At 38.0% G+C, this 26,209-nt stretch overlaps 1 protein-coding gene across 5 annotated transcripts in view; it reads right to left on the bottom strand.

Annotated features, from left to right (window-relative positions):
* Positions 1-26,209, bottom strand: part of lyst (lysosomal trafficking regulator) — a 65,221-nt gene that overhangs the window by 29,418 nt on the left and 9,594 nt on the right. For 4 of the 5 annotated variants that reach the window (XM_008430247.2, XM_008430246.1, XM_017308859.1 and 1 more), the window contains 12 exons: positions 24,970-25,060; positions 20,933-23,021; positions 15,632-16,580; positions 14,835-14,996; positions 10,574-10,730; positions 6,430-6,644; positions 6,278-6,344; positions 5,397-5,506; positions 2,615-2,978; positions 2,390-2,546; positions 852-1,025; positions 60-220 (listed from right to left, as the gene is read on the bottom strand). In XM_008430247.2, the coding sequence (XP_008428469.1) occupies positions 60-220; positions 852-1,025; positions 2,390-2,546; positions 2,615-2,978; positions 5,397-5,506; positions 6,278-6,344; positions 6,430-6,644; positions 10,574-10,730; positions 14,835-14,996; positions 15,632-16,580; positions 20,933-23,021; positions 24,970-25,060 (4,696 nt within the window). The remainder of the gene's footprint in view (positions 1-59; positions 221-851; positions 1,026-2,389; positions 2,547-2,614; positions 2,979-5,396; positions 5,507-6,277; positions 6,345-6,429; positions 6,645-10,573; positions 10,731-14,834; positions 14,997-15,631; positions 16,581-20,932; positions 23,022-24,969; positions 25,061-26,209) is intronic. The other variant, XM_017308858.1, reaches the window with a different exon arrangement.

A 26,209-nucleotide genomic window follows, 5' to 3' on the forward strand; every position in this document is an offset into this window, starting at 1 on the left:
ATTCTTGTAGAGCTCAATCCCTGTTAGAGAGAAGGTGATGTATATAACAGGAGTCCTACCATTAAAGAGAAGCACAGTGCCCATGCTCCAGCGTCCCGCGTCCTTCCCCAGCTCCTCTGACGACACCGTGCAATGGCCCAACATGCAGAACGTTTTGTTGCTGTCAGATGATAAACTGGACTTGCGAGGGAGCGTGTAGTCCAGAGAAACCTCACATTTCCTTAGTAAACAAATAAAAAAGCAACTTTAATATTGAGGAAGTGACAGAAGTATGGCTACAACTAACAATTACTTTAGTAATCCATTGTTTTAATGATTAATCGGATAAATCCAGCATCACATAAGTCTATTTTATGTATATTTCAAAGACATAAAAACGCATATAGGGAATTAATTAAACATAAACATTTTATTGCTTAAAATGCAACATCAAATAATTTTTTAAGTGTACGCCTGTCATTTGTAGCAAACTATGCATATGGAGTTTAAAAAAAAAAAAAGCAAAAAGCTTTCAGCCCATTCTCCTTGAATTAACAATACATTGCTTTGGCTGAGCTGTTGATTATTTTTTGCATTATTTGATTAATAATTTGACAATAAAAAATGCTTAATAGGAGATTAAGTAGTTTTGGGTAGAACATACTTAGAGACAAATGTGTTTTTTTTCCTTTTAATTCAGAATGTGTATCTTTTTAATACAGTATTGGTTTAATCAGAGCTCTGACTGTTATTTTTTCAGCTCCAGTTAATAATCAATTCCTAAATCAGTTGACCAGTATTTCAATAATCACAGGATTAATCTGATGGATTGTTTTGCCAAAACACTGCATATTTCCGACAGGTTTTCTTACCAGATGCCACAAACCCACACGACAACGCGGCCGTGGACGTTCTTCTTGCCCTCTGGCTGCTGGCTGTAAGTGAGGCCGAGGTGCTGCCACTGCCCTCGTCTGAACATTCCCTCGACCGACTCTGCCTGCGCCAGCAGCCCGGCTTTTATGTCGTCATTCGGGTCTATGCAAATTCTGAGAGAGCAAAGAATTACAAATGCATGTAAGTTTAGATCCTAGCAACAGCACACCTTAGAAATAGCAGCAGCCTGGATGGAGATGCCAGTGGAGATGTAATAAATCACTACAACAGCAAGAATTTGGATGGAAAAAGCTCATAAGACTCTTTATAACATCCTCGGAAACGGCACCAAGATAGGAATCCTACTTGTTGAGAAAATGCAGAAATGAAAATGCAAAACATTATGTTTTTTTGGGACGGTCCAATCATTAAAGATTAATGGGAAGAGATAAATAATACCAAATAACATATTTTCAAGAAACCAACTTATGTTACTTTGGTGATATACCCCAAAAAGTTTCAAAAACAAACATGTCCTCGGGTCAAAATGACCGAGATTTGTATGTTTTCCCTATACACAGAAAATGAGGACAACAGGAGGGTTAAGAACAAGAAACATAAAAATAGCTATAGAAGGACAAATAAACCTTATATCACTGCATGAATATAACATTTAGCATATATAAAATGAAATAAATAAAAGCCTCTCTCAAACACAAGACTGAACAATTTAAATCTAGGTGGCAATGTTGCGTGGACTATGTGAAATTCAGAAGATCTTATCTTAGTTTTAGAGACCAAATTTAATAAAAAATAACCTTATAATGCACTCTGTTATAGTAGATAAAATTTATAATTATTTAACATTGTTTACTTTTCTATTTATTTCTTTATATTTCATAGTATATACTTTCTTTCCTCTTTCTTTTACATCATTCTGCTTTCTATTCCAAACATTGCAATCTTTCTCTTATTGTAATTGTTTAATTTATCATGATGCAAATGTGTATTTTTCTCCCTAAAGGTGACATATTATGTTTCCTTGAACAAGTTGGAACACATTTATTTATATTTATATTTCCTTTAACCAGGTAAACCCTGTTGAGATCCAGATCTCATTTTCAAGAGGGACCTGGGCATTCAGCTTCGAAAAGCATTAGTGGAGCCTCCTGCACAAGCAACAAGAATACATAAGGTGGTTTCTGGATGATAAGTCAACAATAAAACACTTTGTTTTTCCAGCAGCCATTGTACAGCGCATACAGTAGTAAAACCAGTTGACCAAACGTTCTGGAACTCTACTTTGGTTGCTAGGTGACCAGCAGAACTCTGCTGGGGCTGCTAGGTAACGGGCAGTACCTATTGCCAAAAAACAGCTGGATGGTTTTCTTTAAGCGCTTGGGTTGTTTTTAGAGGCAGTAAAGGCCCAAATGTCATCATTAAAATTGGCATTATGATAAATTGTCTTCTAAAATTGCATAAAACGCTAAAAAGTAGAAATAGAAACTTATTCTGCACATAAAAACTTCATCCTCACCTGAAGGTGAGAGAGCCTTTGGAGAAGTCTGCCCACACTTGAAGCATCAGCGCCTTGGAGCCCATGGAGAGAACATGAACAAGGTTTTCTTCTGCTGACTTTGCTCCAGTCTGAGGTGAAGCATGATGGATCTCAGATGCAGGACGGACGCTTTCTTCTGGAAAATAAAGCAAATCTTAGAAACTGCCCGTCTTTCAAGTGGATCAAGCAGTAAAGAATCCCAACCTTTGTCGTCGATCTTCTCCTCCAGCTCCGTCACCCTCAACCACATCGAGGCGCTGAAACCGGGGGCCATGTGGGGCCAGCAGTTCTGCCCCACAAGAGGTAGGTGGAGAGGCGCCGTGTGCCAGGGGGAAGACCAGAGGTGGCTCGGTCGGTACTCTGGTTCCCCCTCCCTGCGACCAGGAGAAAGTTTCCCCTTCCAAAGCAGACTGACGGCTTTGCCTCCGGCGGTGCCGCTCAGCCTGGAGCCAGGCGATGAGCCTCCGGGTGTTGAAACCCCATGGAGTATTGGAAACGTCAGGAAGTGAAGAGGCTCCATGTCCATGTTGGCTTCGACAATTTGTAGGATACCCTTCAGTAATATAGCCTATAAAACAAAGAAAATTAAAAAGGTTGGGATGAGAGCACACAAAAATCTCAGATTTGACCTTTTATCTTTATTAGCTTCTATGCTCCAGGGCACTTTAAAACGCAAATGCCAGACTCTTAGGTCTTGCTAAAATAAGCTCCTATTTCACACAGGCAACACCCAGGCATCTCTGAATATTAATATTTTTGTCACTTTGAAGACTGTTACACTCAAAAAAGATTTAATATTTTGCTTGTTATTTGTCACCTGGAACCTGTCATTTTATTCAGTAGAATAATATACTAATCAAAAAGCCACCACAGTCATTTTGGACAGAGTACTAAATTGTTGACGCTGTTGTTCCCTAGTAAAGACATTTTTTCTTAAAGGGGAGGTATTGTGTATTTTTCAGGCACACAGTGTCTCTTTATCGCACAGTCAAGTAACTATGTTACCTTCAGTTGTTATAAAAATGCTGCAGATATAAAAAATTAATTAAAAGATATTTTACACTTTGAAATTGGTCTCTGTCTCTTTAAGAAGCTCCTACTCTTCTCACATGTCGCCTTCACAACAACGCTTCTCCTTATTATCATTTGAAACCATTCTGAGGAGCACTGGACTGAGTAGTAGTATATAAGATGAGCTGAGTAGACTCATGTGTTCGCTAATTCCTGCTGCTGCTAGTCTAGAGGAGCTCTGCGCAGTAAGAAACATGGGAGGAGAGCTAAAAAAAAAAGATTTTACATAATACTCTCCATTTAAAAATACAAGAATCCATGTTTTAATTATCTCCACACAGTGACATAGTTTTTATACCTCCTCTGATTGGATGGTCTGTCCCTGCTGATGGCTCTTCATCCAGAAAGGAGTTTGAACTGAGCTGTGAGTAACAAGAACCAGCAAACCTAGCAAGAAAAGCCTTCCTGAAAGGGGTAAGAGACTGATAACCCTCTCAAATTCAATATTACTAAATGTTTGTTATGTGTGTTTATATGCTATGTTTAGCTGTGCAAGTCAAGACCTTGTGTCCAACATAACTCCAAAAAATACAAACTCCGACAAGCTTCTAAAACATTCCCCCCCTTTTTTTTATTTATTTTTTAACGACCTTATGTTAACGTATGTACCGTATTTTCCGCACTATAAGGCTATAAGGCACATCTAAAACCCTTACATTTCCTCAAAAACCGACAGTGCGCCTTATAATCCGGTGCGCCTAATATATGGACCAATATTGAGCCACAACAGGCCTAGCAACTACAGTAAGCAGCCGCCGACTTCATTTTTGCCCGTAGAAGAAGAAGCATGCGGTGCATGCTGGGATAGTTGTCAGAACGCTGGTTTGTAATCTATTAATAAAGTTTGACTGACCTATCTATCTACCAACAGTCTAGAATCAGGTCGTCAGCAGGTCATTTAGCACCACGTTCTCCACGAACATGCTGTGCGCAAACGGAGAAGGGTGACCATCGTCCGGCCACGCCCCGGCCCAATCGTGGAAGGTTCTCCTCGCCGACCGGACTTGGACCGTTTTGTTGACATTCCCTTTAGTGCCGCTCCATCTAGTGGATGCCTAACGTAACTCCAGCCTCTACTGTAGCGTCTATTCTATGCACCTTATAATGCGGTGCACCTTATATATGAAAAAAGTTTTAAAATAGGCCATTCATTGAAGGTGCGCCTTATAATCCGGTGCGCCTTACTGTGCGGAAAATACGGTATTCAAACTCTAAATTATACGTCTTTCAGGTCCTGTGAAACCTGAAAAACAGATAAACATTTAATAACTCCTAACGTTTAATTCTGTAGTTATAAAACTTAAAGATAAAACTTTATTTTTTAGTCGCTGAACTTGTTTATTAGCAATGGCAAACAAGTGATTCTGATTTAATTGTTCATTAGCTGTTGTTTTATATTTCTTTTTTATTATTATTAATGATTAAAAGTGTGTTAGTGTTAATCTTAAAACATTCTAATTCTTTAAATATGCGAGGGTTGCTTTAAAAATTGGAAAAAAGATTAATTATTCAGATTGATTTTCGGTTTATAAACCTCCGTTTGACGTAGCTTAATAATGTAAGAAGCACTGAGAATATTCTCTTGTTGGTAAAAATAAACGTTTCACTCGAACTGAGGCCAAGAACAGCTCTCTCCTGCAGGCTACCACCAAACATACTTGTGCTAATGAGCTGCAGCGTCACATCTCTTCCGCACACTTTGGTGTTAACTGTGTGTGATGTGAAGAGGGCTCCAGGGCCTAGTATGTGTTGATGAATTTCAAAGAACCATGAAGTGCGGAGGGAGAGTGACAGGAAGCGCGTCTTACGCAGAAACTCTAGTTTATTATTAATAAACTGAAACTCGCAGACTGTGATCACAAGCTGGCTGCACGTAAGCAAACAGTAGAGTGCTGAGTGACGGAGTGGTATTTACTGTAGGTGGGGTTTTCTCCAGGAAGAGGCGGATCAATAGGGCCAGCTCCTCTGCTGTAATGCGCTGGTTCACCATGGCAACCAGCAGCTCCACCAGCACCGTCTGGCAATCTAAACACCAGCAATAAAGAACAGGAATATATAAACAGTTTCTATTCAATCTGCCAAGACATGAGCACTTAATCATGTCGGTTTTATTGTCAAACTTGACTTGCAAAAGTATTTACACCTCTGTAAGTTTTTCACATCACATCCGGCTGCAACCACAAACTTCTGTATATTTTATTGCTGTTTCATGTGATAGACCAACACAGTATAGAGCCTTACCATAAGGTGGAAGGACACAGACAAATGGTTCTCACTTTGTCTTAACAAATAAAATGAAGAGCCCCCTGCACTGAACCCCATTGAAAATCTTTTATCAAATATTAGACTCCACTTCATCACAAATATCAAGTACTTTCAAGTATTTTATACAGAAATTAAGCTCTTTCTAAATTCAAGCATTTTCAACAGAAGCACCCATACAAACACCGGGATGGAGAGAGTCTGCTAATGTACATCTTTAAGTCTTGCCACAGATTGTAAATTGGATTTACAGGAGGTCTAGACTTTGACTAGCTCATTCTGTGGTGATGTGAAAAAGTATGAATACTTTTGCAATGGATGGTAATGAAGGAGAAATAACAGACACTGAAGTAAATCTTAAATAAACAATAGAAATAGCAAAATAAGTCCAACTCTGAGAACCTAACTGGGTACAGATTTAGCCAAGTATCTAAGCAAAATATTATGCTTGAACTGTGGGGGTCAAGTTAAAACGTCATGTCTGTAAAAATATGAACTTTAAACATGTTTTCCTGGATAAAATAAATGACAAACCTTTAAAGGAGAGGTCTGTTTGGCTGAGGATGTTGTGAAAACTACAAAGGATGGTTTTGACTCCTCCCTGTGAGAAACCAAAGTGAAGGGTTATGTCAAACCTGCGGGGCAGTGAACACCCAGCACAAAGAGGAAGAGGTATTCAGTCGGACCTGGTCATAGAGCAAGGCGGCGTTGCGGTGGTTGGCATGCACGGCGCCCAGCAGGCTGTGAAACACGTGACCGAGAACCTCCAGGTCCGGCGAGCCGGAGGCAAGAAGCCGTAACTCCATGGTGCATATCTCCGGGAACAGCAGCACGCCGCGCTCCGGCCCATCCTCCGCTGCTGCCGCAAACTCACTCAATCCTGCAGGCTCCACCTTCCCTACTGAGAAAACGTCCAGTCAGCAGGGGAAGATAAAAAAAAACAAAAAAAACCCACAATCCAACAGATTATTAATTGGCCCTACAGACTAGCTAACACCATTAACACGAATAGCCTCCAGACTCCATCCATTCCCAACCACTGATGTTGGAGGAATCTCATGGAAATGAACTAGCCGGAGGTCTGCGCTCAGCCTTGGAGCAGTATGGGTTTCCCCTCATGATTTACAGGATTGCAGCCCTGCAGCCTCTCACACGGTGCCTGGAAGCTCCTTTTATTAATGAAGCTGCTCGTTCCCCTGCGCACATCTGCACTGTTAGTACAAAAACACATAAATACTGTCTTCTGTATATTTACAGTAAGGTCTAGCAGTTTTCCCTGAAGAATGTATAAAGTAGAGAGTAATGCTTGTGACGTATTGGAATATAAACAACCCCAATATGTCTCTGTTCAGAGCAGAACATTTAAGACAGTAAAGATTTTTTCTAGTTATTCGTGATGCTTATGTGGAAAGCTAAGGTTGGAGACAAACTAGGGCTGCGAAATATGGCTAAAAAAATTAACTGGAGATTTTTTTGTATCATATCCAATTTTAATCCATTTTTTTCACTTTCTTTTCTAAAATAAGAAGTAAATGACATAAAATATTTTCAAAATGTGGCTTGGATGAGGTCATGTCAGTGCCAAATTGAGAATTTTTGTTTATTTACAATGTAGTCATAATACTAGCAGAATAAAGATGCAATTTTATAGAAAGAATGTTTGAAAATGAGAAAAATGTTTATTTTAATGACAAAAAAAGCTTCGATATAACAGATTTGATGTGACCAGTTCATTTTGTTCATTCTTAGAAGTAAACAGTTGTTTGTACAATTGTTTCAATCTACTGCTACAGATAATAATTTGAAGTTGACGTGCAAAGTATTTCTATAAAATATTAAGTATTATCTGTGAAACTTCTACTAAAGTATAACTTCACAACTCTCAACATTTATCATTAAATTTTTTTGCTTTTTTGTGTTGGAGTTCCCATAAAATGTATTATTTTAATATTACAATAAATATTTCTATGGTAATATCACAACTTTTTCTATCATATTATTTTGACCCAATTGCTGTGTGAATATTATGACTTTTTTCTCTGAAAATGTAGCAGAGAAAAATGACCTGAATTCAAAGTCCAAATAAATAGAAACTGTAAAACATCATTGCCAAACAAGATGGCCGCCCTGGGCGTGCTGACATCACTGAACTATGGAACATAAAATACATTGGTGAAAAAAAAATATCCCAATGTTCCAAAAATGTTATTTTCAAAAACGGAGAATTGTTCAATTTAAAACAGAATATAAAAACACCAAAATGAAGTTGTGAAAAACATATTTCTATCAGCAGTTTAACCCAAACCTCTGAAGGTCTGACACTGTTTTTTTTTAAGAACTGTGTCATTAAAATTAAATAACGTTTACATTCTGATAAAATGCCCAATAAAGACGACACCATTACTGCTGGAGTAACGGTGACAGACGAGTAAAAATCATATTCCAACAAGTCTGTCACCTGCACGCTCTTTAATCAAAACGCCTCATTCTCCGTCCATTTCCATGTGTTTTTTGCTTTTTACTTTATCTGAGATACTGGTTATACTGGGTAAGTTATTGGTGCTTTCAAGTGAGGTTTAGTAAAAAAAAAAAATGCTGCGCAACTGATGCAACACTGCAGCACAAAAGAAGCCAAGAAAAGAAAAGATTAAATGGATTAATGAGGCAAACAGAGAATTTGTTGGAACTCCTGTTAAAGTGTTTAAAAAAATTAAACAGAAAATGTTTGGAAAATCGAAACCTTAATTTAAGTAAATATTTTCAAAATCAAGTCTAATCAGAAAAACTTCTGATAAAACAAAGTCGAGAAACAAAAATCTCCGAAGTTGGAAACTGTTGTTAAAATTTCAAACTAATTTAAATATTCAACAGCTGATGAGAAGAAGATGTTTTGAGTTGCAGTAAATTTGTTCTACGCTAAGCATGTGAAGCAAAAGTACTTCAATAAGTATGAATGTCTCATTATGATTTATTTGGCAGACAATAAATCATACAAACTTTTAAGCTTTTGAAGAATCTCAGACGTCAGTCATAGTTTTTCTAGAGAGCGTGCCGCTTTGATCTCACATCCAAATACTCACATCTGTGCAAATCATTTAAAAGTTGTTTTGAAAGCCTGCAGTTGGAACTAAAACACACAAAATAAGCATAAATGAAATTGACCATAATTTTTCCGCTGCACTGCTGAATGTGTTTTGTCTGTGCCTCAAGGTTTTTTTTTTTTCTTTCCGCTTTAAAAACAGTTATTCTTAACCTACTAAATAATCTTATGAAAACAAATTTAGGAAAATGGTTCCAGGTAGATATATGAGAGATTGATGATTACCACAATACAGTATAAAAAATATATGTAAGGGAGAGATTTACAATGGCTTTAAAAAACAACAAAAAGACAAGTTTGTGGATTTTAAAGGTACAGGGCATTAAAACCTGATTTTGTTTAAACATTGGCTGCATGTGGGTTGTTACAAGGAAGGAGAGGAAAATAAATCAGTCTTTGAGTGGGGAAATTATTGTTATGTTATTTCTAACCAGCAATTTTTACCTTCTGTTCTACTGCTCCTTTATGGTTAAAAAATAAATCAGCTTTTTTGTTTTTATTTTTTATGTTGTTGTTTTTTGGCAGAAGCAGTCGTATTTGTTTTTGTTTATATTTTTCAATTTTTACTGGTTTTGTTTGTTTCTTTTTGTTTCATTTTTTTTAAATTTCTAGTTATTCTGATGTCTAAGCTGAAAGGTGAATTCAATACGTTGGAAAGCAACAATGAGTATTTTGACACATATTTTTTAAATTTATATAAAACTACAAAGACAATTGTGTAAGGTGGTTGCTGGACTGCCATCAAGGTATGTGCCTTATTTAAAAATAATTATAAAAAAGAAAACAAATGTAAGAGAAAGACGTCAAGAAATAATATGAAGCAGAAACTCATAAATTTGACAAGAAATAGATTATATATGTTAAAACTAATGGACACAATCTTATATATAGTTATATATTAGATATATGTTTAATATTTAAAGGAGAAAAAGTTTAACAATTATACTTTGATTGAAAACAAATGTATCTGATTTTAGTTTAGTCTGACTAAAGGTTAAAAAAAGGACCATTTTCAAAACCGGATGAAGATTTTACAGAAATAGTCATTTCATAGACTTTTAAAACCTGATAATTCATTAGTTGGAGCTGATGGGATTTTGTTTCTCATTGTTCAAATTTAAAACGCTCTCTGTTTTAGGTGATGCAATCATTTTTCCAGGAAGCCAGCCCCTCCATCAGATTGGAACCTCAAGTCACAAGATGCAGCTTATGAGGTCTCGCTGCCAGCCAGTTGTAAAACTTATCACAATGAGTCCTTTCTGAGGGGATTAAAGTAAAAAAAAAAAAACCAGTGTAATCAGGCCAATTCGTTAACCTGCATCGGGCTCAGGGTTGCTTTCTGCTTTGTCATCCATGTGCAATAAAAATATCAACTTCTTGCTAAATATCCTCCGCAGGAGGATGTTGCTTTATCTCTGTCACACGACAGAACGGATCGAAAGCAAAAAATAAAGTCCAGAACCATTCAGTTTTGAGTTGATCAGAATTAGAAATGAGGTTTTCCCAAGGCAAGTTATCAACAGGGTCAGAGGTTGAGACCAGCACATGACCTCTCAGTCAAGCCAGATAAGTCTGCTGACATTTCTCAGCAACAGAAACCAGACGTAAAGAGCAGAGGACGTTTATAGTGATCCGCCAGAAACGGCACAGCTGAAGCAGACGGTTCAGGTTTGCAGTAAGAGCAAAGAGTTGTGTACACAGTTTTAGTGCGCATTTGTGTGTGGACCTACCCTCTTCCTGCTGCTTCATGGTCTCCGGGTTGCTTTCGCTATCAGCGTCGTAGCCCTCCTCCTCCCCCGGGAGCCTGACACTGCAGCTCTGCACCTCATCCACCTCCTCAGACAGATCTCCTGCCGGAGCCGCCCCCTCAGCAAACACCTGGAGCTTCTGGTAAAAAAAAAAAAAAAAAAAAGCTTAAATGAAACTAAACCAAGATCCTCCTCCCAATCCTGCGACCTTAAATGGTGGTAAGATTTAAGATTAATCACAAAATCCATTGATAATTAAAAAAAAAAAAAAATCTCCTTGACCAAAAGTATTTCCAGCATGACAAGTAGTGGTCTTTCCACTTATGTGGTGAAAAAAGGCAGGGAAAAAAGTACAAGATTTTGGTCATAAGACAAATATCAGCTGACTTGCACTGCATCTACACAGCCCAGTTCCTTGTTGTGCACAGTTGGTTATCGTATGCACACATCGGAAAACTCCCAACAACAATACGGACAAAGAGGAATTATTCTGACACCAGCAAGAGGTGAGAAACCATACCTTTAACTGTGATGTGTAGGTAATCATCTCAAAAAATGCGACACTGTCTGTTGCGAAACACTAATTTCAGAGCTTTGCAGCTTCGGTAATCTTTAAGTAAACATCACACTCTGCTGGGTCTACAGAGAAAGTACGAAGTTTTTAGAAAAACAGTAAATCTGAGGGGAAAAAAAAAAGGATGGATGAGATATATTCTCATCCAATACTTGTAATTGACAGAAACAATGCAGTTACAGTGATTTAGAAAAGTATTTATACACCTTATACTTTTGCGCATTTTGCACTTCAAAATCATGAAAATTAAATAAATGGATTTTAAATCCAGTGCAAAAAAAACAATTACTTTACAGAGAGCCACAACTCAGGTGGAAGAGTCTGCTAACTGGACAACTACTTTAAAGACAGGTCAAAACTGCACCAATGTGCTGTACAAGAATAATGCCATAACAGAATAAATTGATGGAATTAAAACATAAAAATAAGTAAATAAAATAAAAATAAAACATCACAACAGAAAAGTTACAATATCAGGCCTCAATTAAATGCCAGCGAATAAAATAAAGTTTTAAGAAGCGATTTAAAATGACGCAGGGTGTGGGCAGATCTAATCTGGGAAGGCAATTTATTCCAGAGAATAGGAGCAGAAAAAGAGAAAGCCCGATCTCCTTCGAGCTTCGAGTCTGAGGGACTTTCAATGGCAACTGATTACTGGATCTTATGGTTCTGGACACAAAGTAAAGTTTAAAAAGCTAACCCATTTAAAACGTTATAAGTTGTTAAAATAATGTTAAAATCTATCTGAAACGAAACAGACAGCCAGTGTAAAGAGGTCAATATTGGCCTTATATGGTCAGGCTTCTGGGTGCTGCACTCTGGATCACTTTAAGATCTAGAGTGCAGCACCCGGTCATTTGATAAACCAATCAGCGATTTACGGAAGAATGACAGAAAATCGAATAAAAAGTCGAATTTGAAGCTTGAAACAAAGAAAACGTTACATATCTTAACATTTTGGATCTAAATCCAAAACACTGTGTGGGAGAAAACTGACGAGACCCTGAACCCATTGTGAAGCATGGTAGTGGCCTCATCATGCTGTGTGGATGTGAGGTTTAGCTTTCAAGCAGCTAAACATACCTAAATTAGGCTAATATGAAATAGATCACAGCCCATTAATGTGTTTAAGTGGCCTAGTTAAAGTCCAAAGTGAGAAATCTGGAAAACTGATGCTCTTAGACACTCTGAGGTTTTTAAAGTGCAAAGCTGGTGGAGACACACATCAAAATACACCCAGCTGTAATTATCGTGAATAGTTTGATGTTTAAATTCATTTTCAGATTCGTTATAAATGATAAACTGATAAAAATAAAATGCCTTTGCACCATTCATTAAAACACAGGAAGGTGGGTGAAACTGAGTGTAAATTTAAATAGGTCATGCTTGCTCTTCATGGACTCTGTAATTACATTTGCCATCTTGTTGTCCAGATAGCAGTTGCTTAGCAACATGATGTAAATGCTTTACTTTAGTGACTGACAACACTTTGCTGGAAGACTGCTTTCCTTTCATTTATGCTCAAATTCTTTACTTATAATATTGCTTTTATATTTTACCATAAAGGTGAAGTTATTGTTAGCCAACAAAGCTGAAGTGGTCAGGTTTGTTGGTCTGATATCAATAAATCAGGTAATTCAGGACAGAACCAGCAGAGGGGGCGTTGATAACGTTCATAACTGGGTGATAGTGTCTTAGTTATCACCTTCGTGACATCTTGAAAAACAAGCAGTCATTTGCCAACTTGCTAAACTCAGTGTTATGGCTGGTGGGAATTTATTTAAAAATAACAGAGCAGAGGAGGAATAATACACAAGAAAGTAAAAATGAAGCTAAAACATTGCAATCTACACATCCTCTAATCAAAATTAGATATTTTCTTCAATTACTAAAACTCTGTTTTGGTTGTAGAAACATTTAACTTCACTAAAACACCAGAAAAATAATGTCTTTTGTTAAATCAGCTGACTAAGTTTGAACAAGTAGAATGGCAAACACTTCAAATGAGACCATATTTAACGTCAAGTACACCCTAAAGACAAATACGTCATGGATCTATGGCTCTGAATGGAAATATAGGACAAGCATGTTTGCAATTGGCTTCACTTTCCTATGTGTACGTCTGAAAAAGCTGCAGCAAATAATAAAAGTAAAGTAGAACATATTCATTAAAGTTACTACACTGCAAAAACGTAAAATATTACCAAGTAATTTTGGTCGAATTTTTAGTGCAAATATCTTGCACTTTAAATAAGACAAACAAACGTACAAGTAACTTTTCTTGTTTTAAGTCAATACTTCCTTAACATTGATAAATAAAGTACTAGTTTCATTGGCAGATTTTTTTCACTTAAAACAAGACATTTTTCCCATGTTGAGAGTTAATTGATCTGCCAGTACAACTAGAACTTTTTCATCAAAATTAAGGTGACATTTACTTAAAACAAGCTTCTATGGCTTGCTGAAAAGTTACTTCAGCAAGCCATACATACATAAGATTTGTATGTCTTATTTCGAGTGTACTGAGATATTTGCACTAAAAACTAGACCAAAATTAATTCTGTTTTTACAGTGTAGCAGACAGTAAATCAAATTCTGGTTTAGGTTTATTGCTATCTAGTAGAAAATCTTGAACATTTTGTGTTTTTAATCCTTGTCTGGGTTTACTAAACGCTTCTTCTTGTGCCACAGGTTATTTTATACCTTGTCGCATCACAAATGCACACTGGGACACATTTGAAAGCAAAATATTTCAAAATAATAAAATAAAAACAAAAGTTTTGCTGAAAATTATAGCTTCACTACATAAAAAGAATCTTACCAAGTATTTTGGGTCTAGGTTCTAGACCCCCCACCTTCTTCAAATCGGACAAAATTGGTGTCAAACGTTTGTGCAGCAAATTTTTTATTTGTGCCGCCAAAGGTCACAAATAAAGGTAAAATAAATAAATAAAGGTGAAATCTTAAAGGCCATTTTGATTTCGTAGAAGTGGGGGGGAGGGTTGAGTGGGGCTGCATGACCTTAACTGACCTTTAAATTTTAAGTAATATCTTCAAAGCCAAAGCAGCACAAACAAAAATGTGTTTAAGTGGCCTAGTCAAAGTCCAAAGTCCAAACATTTTTGTCCAGCAAACAAAATGTTTGCTGCACAAACCAGCACAAACGTAGTCGAGTTGATTGACGCCAATTTTGTCTGATTTGAAGACGATGGGGGAGCTGGTTGACCTTTCATGACCTCTGGAAACATTTCTCAATATCTTTAAAATGAAAATTTTTGCTGCACAAACGTTTGACATCAATTTTGTCTGATTTGAAGACAAACTTCACTTAGGTAGTTTCTAGTGCAATCTTAAAATAAGACAAAACTAACTTACAAGTAATTTTTAAGGAAGACAGAAGAGCTTGTTTTGAGACAATAATTCCTTAATGATAAAAAGATACTAGTTCAACTAGCAAATTATTGTCACATCAGAAAATGTAACTTAGTTACCTGTAAGTTAACACACTTGAAGTAAAACAAAACTAAAATATTTGCACTAGAATCTACACCAAAAATTATTGGAAGGAATTAGTGTTTTTGCCGTGTTGAAGTCAAAATCAAAATCGAGTGCCGACATAAACCCATTGATAAAATATGCATAGATTGTATCTTGCTATGCAGAACTTACCCTCTCTGGTTTCTCCTCAGGTGTTTCGGTACATGAAGTCACCTGAGCCAAGGCCACTCGCAGCAGGGAGTCAAACAGCGGTACAGCAAGGTCAGAGTTCACCACTCCTGAGCGAGACAGTTGGTCTCTCACCTCCAACAGGGTCTCCTCCACAGACTGAGGCTGTTGAAGTGGAAATGCAATAGATCAGGGCTTCCCAAAGTGTGAGCAAAAAGTTTACAGGTCAGAGTTTCACTGAATGTTGTAGTTTTTTTGTGGTATATTCTGCAGACTTTCACTTAACCACTGGAGCCGTTTTATAAAACATTATAAATACATTGAAAGTTGCTAACAAACTAATATTTCAATACTGTTTAAATGAAAAAAAATACACATTTTATTTCCTAAAATGCAATAACAGCATTCCTTTAGTGTACACCTGATTATTTGTGGCAAATGATACATCTGAAACTAAAAGAAAAAAAAAAAAAATTCACATCAGCATATTAAAAATTTGGCCTTTGATTGTTTGTTTTGATTAAGTAATTAATAATTGGATATCAAAAGGTGCTTAACTTGATCCAGGTGAAGCTAAAACTATAATAAAAAAGTTTTTTTTTTATCGTCAATGCCAAAAGTATGCATATTTTTGTATAGTTTTGGCTTAATAACGTCTCTGAGTGTACTGTTCTTTGAATAAATGGCCTTTTTGGAGTCTGCATACACCACTTAGTGATTAATCAATTACTAAATTAGTTTATGATTATTTCAATAATCAATTAATTAAAAAAAATTAGCCATAGAGATGATAAACCAACCTGAGAAGAAAGCTCCGGCTCTATCCTCTGCATGGCAGAGTTAGCGCTGTGCAGACAAATCGCCAGCAGGGCCTCAAGAAGACGAATACTTTGAAGCTGCCACTGTTCGTCAAACCTCTTTCCTGGATCTTTGGTCTTCCCCTCAGTCGGACCCAAACTGTGAAAATCTCCTGATTCGTAGGGAGGATCTTCAGATCCCAGTGAAGCAGCAGAAACCGCAGACTCAGGGCTGCCTTTCCCTTTGCCCTCTCTCTTCTTCTTTGTTTTTCCATCCTTGCTCTTACACGAGAGTTTCTGGATGACCATGGCCATGAGGCGCAGGCACACATCCAGTCCTCCGAGCCTGAAGAACTGCCTTTGGAACAGAGGGCTGGCCATGTAGATGAAGCGGCACACGGACCAGACGTCTGCGGCTCGCCGTAGCTGTTCTTTAGAGGGCAACGCCACACTGTCTGGGGACAGATATGGCAGGCGGCCCCCTAGAGGCTCGCTCGCTGTGCTGTCGTAACCTGAAGTGTCCTCAGAGTCGTTGGCAGAGTCCCGGTCAGAATCCGCCTCTTTGCTGACACAGAGGAAGGCCACACAGAGGAACAGGTTGATCACATGCAGGTGGGTCTCTGTTCTGCTCCTCCCTGGTCCATGGTTCTGTCCAGTTCGGCTTTTGTGGCGCGGGTACACTTCCTTTAGGCCTTCGTAAAACTTGCTGAGGCTCTGTGGGCCTTCTCCGACCCCTCGTGACCCCAGCTCCTCAGCCAGGCCGAGGATGGCCTCCCTTTCTTTGGTGTCGGCACTCTCCAGCTCATGAAGAAGCCCGTCACTCTGCTGGTGTCCAACTCCTATGATCAGAGTTTCAAACACCTTCAAGGCCAAAGAGCGAGTCTGGTCGAGGTAGACGAGCTCCGTCACCTGGTTGAGCCCGTTACAGCTGATGAAAAGGTCTCGCACCACTCTGAAACACAAAATGTGGAACTACAATGAGTAGAGCTACGATGAAATACCTTGAATTTGAACATAACTTAAGATCTGATTGCCCAGTTTATGCTTTCTACTAGAAAAAGGCAACATCTGGTCAGATCAGACCAAAATGTAACGTGTTGGCTTAAATGCAAAATATTACAGGGCTGCAACTAACATTTATTTTTGTAATGAGTTATTCTGAAGATTAATTGGTTAATCGGACAAAAAGAAATGGGCACATTCTGTAGATGTCTCTTATAATCCTATGCCTTTTCTAGAAATAAATTAAAAGTTAATAAATAATTTAATTCCTTTTTAAATAAGAAAACAAAATTTTTTATTGCCTAAAAAAAGCATTCCTTTACTGAATGCTTGATCATTTGCAGCAAAGGATGAGAAGCCACTAAATAAATATTGCTAACGTCAACATGTGAAAAGTCAGACCCCCAACTTGACTCTGACAGAAAATTCGTGGAGGGAGAAATAGTTTAGGGTGATGGTAAGGAGGCCATGCAAGCTCAGAGACTTGAAGCTCATCACAAAAGATAAATTATCATGCCAAACATTTTTCAGCAATTAAAATGTTTTATGGCTGTGACGCCTGTAAAGGCTTGACATTTTAATTAAAGTGTAAATAAAAACAGAAACAATTTTTCCTAAAAACTCATACTCTTTTTACAACATTTTATTATCCATAAACAAACTTCTAGGTTGAATGAAACGACCTTAAATCTAAATCTACCAAAGGTATTAATAATTTTGGGTCCAACTCTAATTCAGCGGCCTTTGAATGTCACAAATGAATAACGGAAGTGGTGAGAAACAGATAAAAACTGATGAAAATTCAAACGTGTTTTTAATCTTTTGGAAAACAACCAAATCAAAAGATAGGGAGATAAAATTACCATCTGCATTAGAGACAGTTGCACCACTGAAGGTCGTGCTCAGTCGATAAATGTAATTAATCCAGATCAAATGATTTTTAGCACCAATATGTCCACTGTGATTTATAACTCATTTTCTCCTATAATGTGTTCCTGTCAATCCATATGTGGATTAAATACACAGTGAATAAATAAATACGTCCCTTATAGTCAGTGGTAAATTTATTCTTGCTTCAGTGGTCGTATCCATGCTTTTAAATAAATACATTTAATCGACTCAAACTCAACACATGCTTGTACCAAGCACAACTGTCTGTCAAACAGAATATATATATTTATAGAAAGTATAAAGTATCACCTGGAGACACAATAAGAAAGGGAATTCAAAATAATCCTTAAAAAGTCACTTTTAGCCTCTTTTGTGAGTGTGGTAGAAATCTAAATGGAGAATGGAGCGATTTCTCTTCTTATGTTGGGAAAACCACATGCAGATTATCTAAAGCATGGCCAGCTGTACTAGACTTACATAATTCACTAGCAGCACCTTTATATAAATAGACCACAATATCCGCACGTCTGCAGCCAACAGCTTTAAATAAGCTCAAACTAAACCACAACTGCTACTGTATTTGATATCCATTATGCTTTTTGCTGCTTGTGTTTTGTGAGCCATCATAATTATGACTTAGATTTAAATTTGTGTTCAACTTAAATACAAATGTGAGAGATGAATAACATCTAATACAAAAAATAACCTTATTTTTTGTATATATAAAAATACAAAAAATTATTTTAAATACAAAAAAAAGGTTTGATTTAAACCGTTAAATCAAAGGTTTAAATCCAACCTTTGATTTAAAGGTTTTTTTTTTAATTTAAAAACTTTTAAATCAAAAAGGTTTTTGATTTTACCTTTTTGATAAGGTTAAATAAAAAAATAATACCTGATATTTCCTGAATTTACACATTAACTCCCTACCAGTACAAATAATAATGGTTTTTAATTAAAGTAGCGGTATCCAAAGTGGACCATTTGAATGAGCTGTGTTGGAGCAGAGACTCGTCTGAAACTGGCAGGACATTGACTTTTGAGGACTGGAACTGGACATCTATGAATTAAATAGATTCAATTTCTAAATTAAGCTGTTATTTTTCTCCCTCTAAAATTGAAACTCTTTCCTCACCCTTCCTCCAATTTGTCTCATTCTTTATTAGTTTTGCTCTCTGGAACATTTCCTGGTTTCATTAGTAACATGAAATTCCATCAAGACAGCTCATCTTTAACTCCCCATGTCGTGATATGCACGATTTTATGAAAGGGAATTGTGTTAAGCCAACGGTCACAGATGTAGAGCACATATTCAAACAGCATGAAATTCCTCGTCTTAATTATCCCCCTACGCTCTAATGTTACCTAATATATGTATAAGGTACTTAATAATCTACCAATTCCCTTTTTATCAAAACAATGTTGCCAGATTGGTCCAGCAAATGGAGCTCTTTAAATTACAGAACAACCATCACATTTAAAAGGTATTTTTTCTCAAAAATATAAAAGCAATTTCTCAGTAGCTAGATTTTATCATTTTGTTTCCTAGAACAGGTTAAATACTTTAAATGTGGCATGTCAGTCCAAGCCAGGCCTCAGATTAATTGATCAACCTTTTATGTCCTAAATTTAAAATGACGGCTGGATATTGTTGTTTATTTTAACTGTACGCAGTTCTGTAAATGTCCTGTGAATAAATATATTTGCCCACTTATCCATAACAACTGGAACTTTCAATATCTAGCAAGTTATTTTCGCAATTTGCCATCTATTAAAAGAGTGCCCCTCCGAATAATTTCACTTCCTGCTATGGCAGGAGTGAAATTACCGTAATAACCTGATGTCATCAGGAAAGAGCAACATCTCCCCTTTCAGAAACCATTGGAATTTTTCAGGTAGCGCAAAGTGTCGAGGAATTATGGTACATTAAATATTTAATATGAATATTCAAAGAATAACAAAACATTGTTTTATTAAAGTTGTGCAACTTGATCCAAAAGTTTTTTTTCCCCCACATACTCTGCTGAATTAAAAGCGCCACAAAAACAATTTCAACTTTAGAGATGCACCAAAAAAACATCTGAAGAAAAAAAAAAAGTTCTTCAGAGTCCCATATGTAAGCTCTACCAGGTTACGACAACAATGAGGTGTTTAAAAGAGAAGTCAGAGGAAGAAAATAGCAACACAAGAAGCTACTTAGAGGAAAAGTATGTTTTCTTTGACATGCTTTGATATTTTTGCGGTTCAATAAGGCTCCAAGAGAGCGAGAAAGCAAGACTTTCACAGGAAAACACCAAAGTCGCTCCAGTTTAGAACAAGTTGAACCCAATCTAAATGGGTCACAAAAAACACATTATGATTCAATTCCATATGTTTATGTTGATCTTCTTAAATACTTTTTAAGGTGCTGAAAAAGAAATGTAGTATGTGGATCAACAATACCTGCCTTATAAAAACAGGCAACAATGTTACATAACAGTCAATAGTCTTGCATGTCTTACTAGGGACACCAAAACATGATAAATTATTGATTAGTAACAATTACCACGGGCTTGGAAAGAGGGATCTCATGACCAAGTGGATATACAGTCTTCTTTGAGGTGGCTGGGAAAGTTTTATGTCTCGTGTTCATACAATCCCTGAACTGTTGCAAACTGCAATGCAGCACTAAATTATAACAACTGAGAAGTAAATGGATTATGGTATTTATGCAAATAATCCCAATGTCATTGGGATTAGTAGCTGCTAAGACTTGAGCAAAACCAACAAAAACAGAGAAAACTTAAAGGGGACTTAACATTTTGTTTAAATGTTCCATTAATGTTGAAATAAATACACAGAGACATTTTTTGACAATAAATTCATGTTTTTTGGTGTCTTGAAAATGAGCCGTTTCAAAAATCTTCTGATTACTTAGCATCCTGAGCTGAGCCCAGCCCTGTTACCTAGCAACCCAAGGGGAGCTTCAGCACGTTTGGTCAGCTGGTTTTACCATTGCATAATGGCTGCTGCAAAAGACAAGTGTTTAATTATTGTCTTACTATTCAAAAACCACTTGCTGTTTTCTTTTTGGTTGTACAGGAGGCTCCACTTCTGCTTTTCAAGATGTAGGGTCGTATAATTACTCATCTGTTTGCAGCCATTTTCACGTGAGTGTAAACTTTGAGTTGAGGGGCATGGCCAGCAGCAGCAATTTGGTTTTAAAGTGACAACAGGCCCCAACATAACTCAGTCTGAAAGAAGTACTCACTAAACTAAAATGTCATTATCGAAGAATGATTCTGTGCAAAAACATGAACATGTTTTGTATTACCCACAAACCTATTCTAACCTGTTCAAGGAAGCATAATAGGTCATTTTTAGGTAAGAAGATTCCAGATTGAAGAAAAGAAGGGTGGTTGAGGAGCTCACCTTGATTTGAGAAGTGCTGGTAATGTTTGCAGGTAGATGAGTAGGACCTCCACAGGCAGGCACTGTGTGTGGTAGCTGCAGACCTGAGTGCAGACGGTAGAAACCCCCAGCTGCTGAGCATGGTGGACCAACTCCACCCCTCTTTGCAGAACGGGGTTGAAGATGTGTGTGTAGAGTTGCCACTGCACTATAGCATTGCCCCGTAGTGTTAGATGGCACACATGGCCGGCTATCTGCTGGCTCAGCTGCCAGTCCTCACCAAACACTAGCTCCTGGTAAGCCTCCAGAGCATCCCACTTCCAGAGCATGTCCTCAGCCCCTCCTCCGCTAGGCAGGATACCTTGGGAGCGGTAACATAAACTGGTAGAAATATTTGCAGGTTCTCCTTGTTGCAATGTCTCCTCCAGGCCTGGAAGTTGGCTGCTGTCCAGAGTACAGATGTTACAAGAGGCCAGTTTAGCTTTCTCTGACGGCTGACCCCCACCAAGCTGGTCTAAAATCAGCCGACTTAGCACACTGAGCACATGGGATTGGTAACTACGGAGACCTGGAGCTTGGAAAGCATGTAAAAGGGGTCCTACAACTGAGCGAGGGTCCATGCAACAGCAGATTCCAACAGCTTGAATCCCAGCTAATACCTGCAGCACAGATGGCCCACTGGGCGAGAGGCGCTGCAGGAGCCGGAGACACTGGTGGGTGCAGGCAGCTAGACAGCAGCATCTCTCAGGGTACCGCACGTTATCCCCCTCAGATTCCTCTGAGCCCTCCACATCCTCCTCAAAGGGGTTGCGTCTTGCTGCTTGCATGAAAGCGGAGACGGGCAAGCCTGACAGGTCTCTGTGGTGATGGAGGAAGTGGGAATACTCGCAGCGACGGTGCCGGCGCCGAGCACAAACCGATTGATGAAGCTGTTCTGACTTGGCTTTCTTAATAGCGCTGATTATTTTGAAGACCCCTGCAATGAGGCCGCGTAGCCGCTCCGACGCCTCTCTGCCTACGTCAGAACTGGCCCTGCCGAGTCCCTCCAGCCGCAGAACCGTGGCCTCAAAGAGCTCGAGGCCACGGTGCTGGACAAATTCATGGATGAGCTCCAGAGCCTGGCTAAAGAAGAAAGGGTTGGGTGTTGAAGCCTGGAGGCAACTCAGGAGGACTTGTAGTACTCCTTCTAAAAGCTCAGGAAGTAGTAGAGCTCTGTGGCGATAACGGGAAAAAGAAAAATCATCCTGGACTTCCTGTAGGGTCTTTTTTGACCGCGGGGCAAAAGGGTTATTCTGCCTCTCCAAACAGCTTCGGATTTTGAGAGTTGCTCGCAGCAGGTCTGTCAAACTTCGCCTCAGGCTGTCTGGAAGTCTGTCGCTCTGGCTTATATCCACAGACATCAAGTGCAAGATGGTGCGTAGCAGCATCCTCTGAACCAGTGCGATCGGTTCCTCCGTCCAGCCTCCAGCCAGTTCCTCTGCTCCCATCCCTCCTCCTGCCCCCAGACCACAGCAGTCTCCAAATTCAGTCAAGATCTCCGTGAGGGTCGGTATGACACTGATGGCCAGACCGGGGTTGTGACTTATGCTCATGTCAAACTTACACACCTTCTCTAACAGGGAAAGCAACACATGACAAAGGTCGAAAGGAGAGTTCTCCATGCGGTTGAAGATGGATATTGCAGCTGGGTCGGTCAAGGTTTCGTGGTCTACCATCTGAGAACCCGGGGCTCTGGGGTGGGGATACGGTGCACTCATGGTTTCTGTAGTGTTGGTGGCCGTAGACGTCAGCTGCGAGGCCTCAGAGCGATGATGCTGGCAGCTCACCTGGATGGTGGAACCGTGTGGTCTTCGGCTCCTTGAGCCCCCAACGGCTCTGTCTTCAGAGTTGGCTTCTGAATCTGAGGTGGAGACCTGGGACTTGCGAGCATCTTTCACAGAGTATCTCTGTGACGTTCTGCGTGATCTCCGTGACTTCCAGGTGCCACTACCAACGCGGGACCTCTTCCCAGAGCTCTGCTCATCAGACGCAGCCTTCTGTCCCGTCCTGAGTGGGACGGCCTTCACCTCCCGGCTGAGGAATGCTTCAAGTAGGGATGTCAGGTTGAAATCTGTTCAAACACAAAGAGATCCACCAGGTTTTGGCATTTTACATCGAAAGACACTTTCAGTCAAGCATATTTTTGTAGTTAAATGTGAAAAAGGTGAACATTGAAGAAGGTTATGCTCCACTGCATGTCAAGAGCAGGTTTGGGTCAGTTAGGGTGTCTTGCATGCCCAGTTCGACTGGGGATCAAATTTGCAGCAGTTGTAACATTTTCATTTGGTACGGTTTGCTTTCACACTGCACTGTGTCAAAGAAACCAAACCTTTTGATTAACCTGCACTAAGAACCACTGAAGGAAATGACATGAAAGCCTCTAAAGACATGTCTTCCTTCTTCACAAAATGTAAACAAAAATGAAGTAGTAAACTAAAATGTGGTAATCCTACAGTTTAGTGGTTGTAGGATTTATCTTTTGTCTTTCTCCCACTAGTATTAAAGGTATATCAAGGTAGGTCTTGAGTGGGCCGAGTATGGGGCAACCTTTCTGTCCCTCTCCCACCTGTTGCTGTGCACTGCTAGTCAGCAGGTTGAAAGAAGGTTTCACAGGCTTATAATAAAGTAAAATTTTGTAGTTGAGAAATATTTCCAGTTTTAATAAACATACTTATCATGTTGTGTAACATAGTACTTGCTAACAACGTCATCATTTTCACAATTTAAATGTAATGAAACCAATGACGTGTCGATATTATATTAAGTTATGACATTTTAGGTGTAGCATTAAAATGAAAAAAACTTGAAAATGTAATAAATAATGGTACAATGGAACGCATTTCTTGAAAATAAAAGAATTTTGTAGATTTTGTGCATTTTGCTCATATTTACAATTATGGTCCTCATATTTACTCATGATGTGAAACATTTTAATTTATAAGTAGACATGATATCATGAAGTCATGGTCATTTTATTCAGCATTATCACTTTGTGGCAATCTCACAACAGTTTAATGCCTAGCCAAGACCCAAAACCTTGTGTGTTAAAAGTTTCAGAAAGCAAAAATTAATTAAACAAAAAAATGTCTAGACTCCATGTTACAGAAGATCAGCAGCCTTCTTCTAAATGCCGGAGTCAATCTCAGGTCATAGGGCTCTGCAAACACAAATGTTCTCCTGCGACAGGTTGTGCTGCTCACAGCTGCAATAATTAAAAGTTAGTTAAAAACAAAAAATGTAATCTGGATTCCTACACATTTGTTTTTAAGTTTCAGACTTCTAAAGCTGGAATTTTCATATTTCTTGGAACATTCTCTGCTCATTTCTAGGCTTAAATATATAAAAAGAACAATTTCAATTCATGGCAGATGATTATACTTTATGCAACACACTTTCCATTGTCATTATCTGTTTTCTCATTTAAATAGAGGAGCATCTATCCATAAAGCCTTAAGGTGTGTCAGTATGTATGCATCTGCAGATCTTCAGTCAGGAATTAATATATCATTGATGATGCAAATCTTTTATACAAGATTTGCATCATCTTGTATGAATGAAAGAATGAAAAACACTAATTAGAGCAACATTTTAAGATACTCTGTCATGAAGAAAAACACCTGAAAATACAAAAAAAATTCCATAATTCACTTTCATTTTTTAAGCTACTCCAAACTTGTAAAATACTAAAAGCTTTATAGATTTCTAAACTTTCAAGACTGCCAAAAGAAACCGAGTGAAGTGCAGCATTGAGAAAATAAAAGTTTATTGCTGTCATGTGAAGATGATATCAAAAGTTATAGTTAAAGCCAAAAAGAAAACATTCATCTGTCCTCATACGAACGAATCAAAACAAATGCTGTAAAGCTGCTGGATGATAAAGTGATGCAACCTCCAAATTGTAACATGAACATGGGTTACAGATAAGCAACATAAAAACATAAGTTACAATAGGAAAGTGTCGGCATTAGCAAAACCACAGAAATTAATAAATAAGGTGGCAACAATAGTTGACAACAGACCTGGAGCTTTTTCCTCTTGCACAGGAATCTTCCAGACCAGAGGCAGCAACGACAGCAGCAGAGTTAGCAGCTCTTCCCGACAAGTCAGCTCCTGAGAGTTCAACAGATGACAGTGACTTACTTAGATGGAGGAAGAAAGAAAAAAATCCTTTCAGTCGTCACTTTGGTTCCACTTTGTCACCACGCCAAGACACTCCCTCTAAGTCCTCTCCTCCCTAAATTTAAATATTTGTTCAGTCTTCATTGTTATCACTTACAAAACTCTAATTTGCAAATATTTCTAGCTACAAATGATGCTTTATATTTTTTTTATTTGAGGTTTTCAGTAGAAATGTGGCAGGGAGCAATGTAGCAGCTACATGATGGGCTTACTTCGAGGAATTTTGATTCAGACGTGTAATCCTTGCAAACTTGCATTCCTCTGTCATGTGTTAATTAAAAAGAGATCAAACCTGATCATTTGTCAAACATAAAAGGTTAAATGGGGGGTTAAAAACACTTTGTTCTGAATATGATGTTTCAAATGTCAACAGTTTATACTCAACTGTTTAATTATGGTACAAAATCTTAACCTAGAAATGAAGGCTCCTCTAATAATAAAAAACAACACAATGATGAAACAAACTTCAGATTTTAGACGTAACATAAAATTCAAATTAATTTATTTGCATTATTATTTTTTGACCATGAGGAAAAAGATAGATGAGCTTTATTTCAAAATCTAACACTGTGACCTGTCAAATAAGGAATAGAGTATTTTAGGCTGAATGTAGATTGTTTTGATTTGCCAAACATTTGTAAAACATTTTCAGTTTTAGTGTTTTGTTTAGCAGTTTAAGATCTCTGGTACAATTTAACACAGATTGTAAATTTTCTAGGAATCAAGCAAGTTTTTAAAATGTAATTTTTTTCATTTCTGAATGGATGTTTATCAGGTACCAACAGTGTTATTGTATTATTAAACAAATATGTAACAATTCTTTATATTTACCTCTGCAGGGTTTTGTTCCCCATAATTAGCTGCAGTAGCAAGTAATTTTTTCTCACGACCCAAAGCAAACGAGCGAGAGTGTCTGACTGCAGAGGCCATCTGATAATATATCAGTATTTTAATCTCTACCATGTACGACATGCTTGTAGAGCTTTAACAACACGTGAGAAAAACCAAGTGGTGTGACAGAAAGTGTCCTCAAAATGATGCTCCAACACTATCAATCATCAGTATACAAATTATCACACT

Source organism: Poecilia reticulata, linkage group LG15 (assembly GCF_000633615.1).
Source record: "Poecilia reticulata strain Guanapo linkage group LG15, Guppy_female_1.0+MT, whole genome shotgun sequence".
Classification (NCBI taxonomy): domain Eukaryota; kingdom Metazoa; phylum Chordata; class Actinopteri; order Cyprinodontiformes; family Poeciliidae; genus Poecilia; species Poecilia reticulata.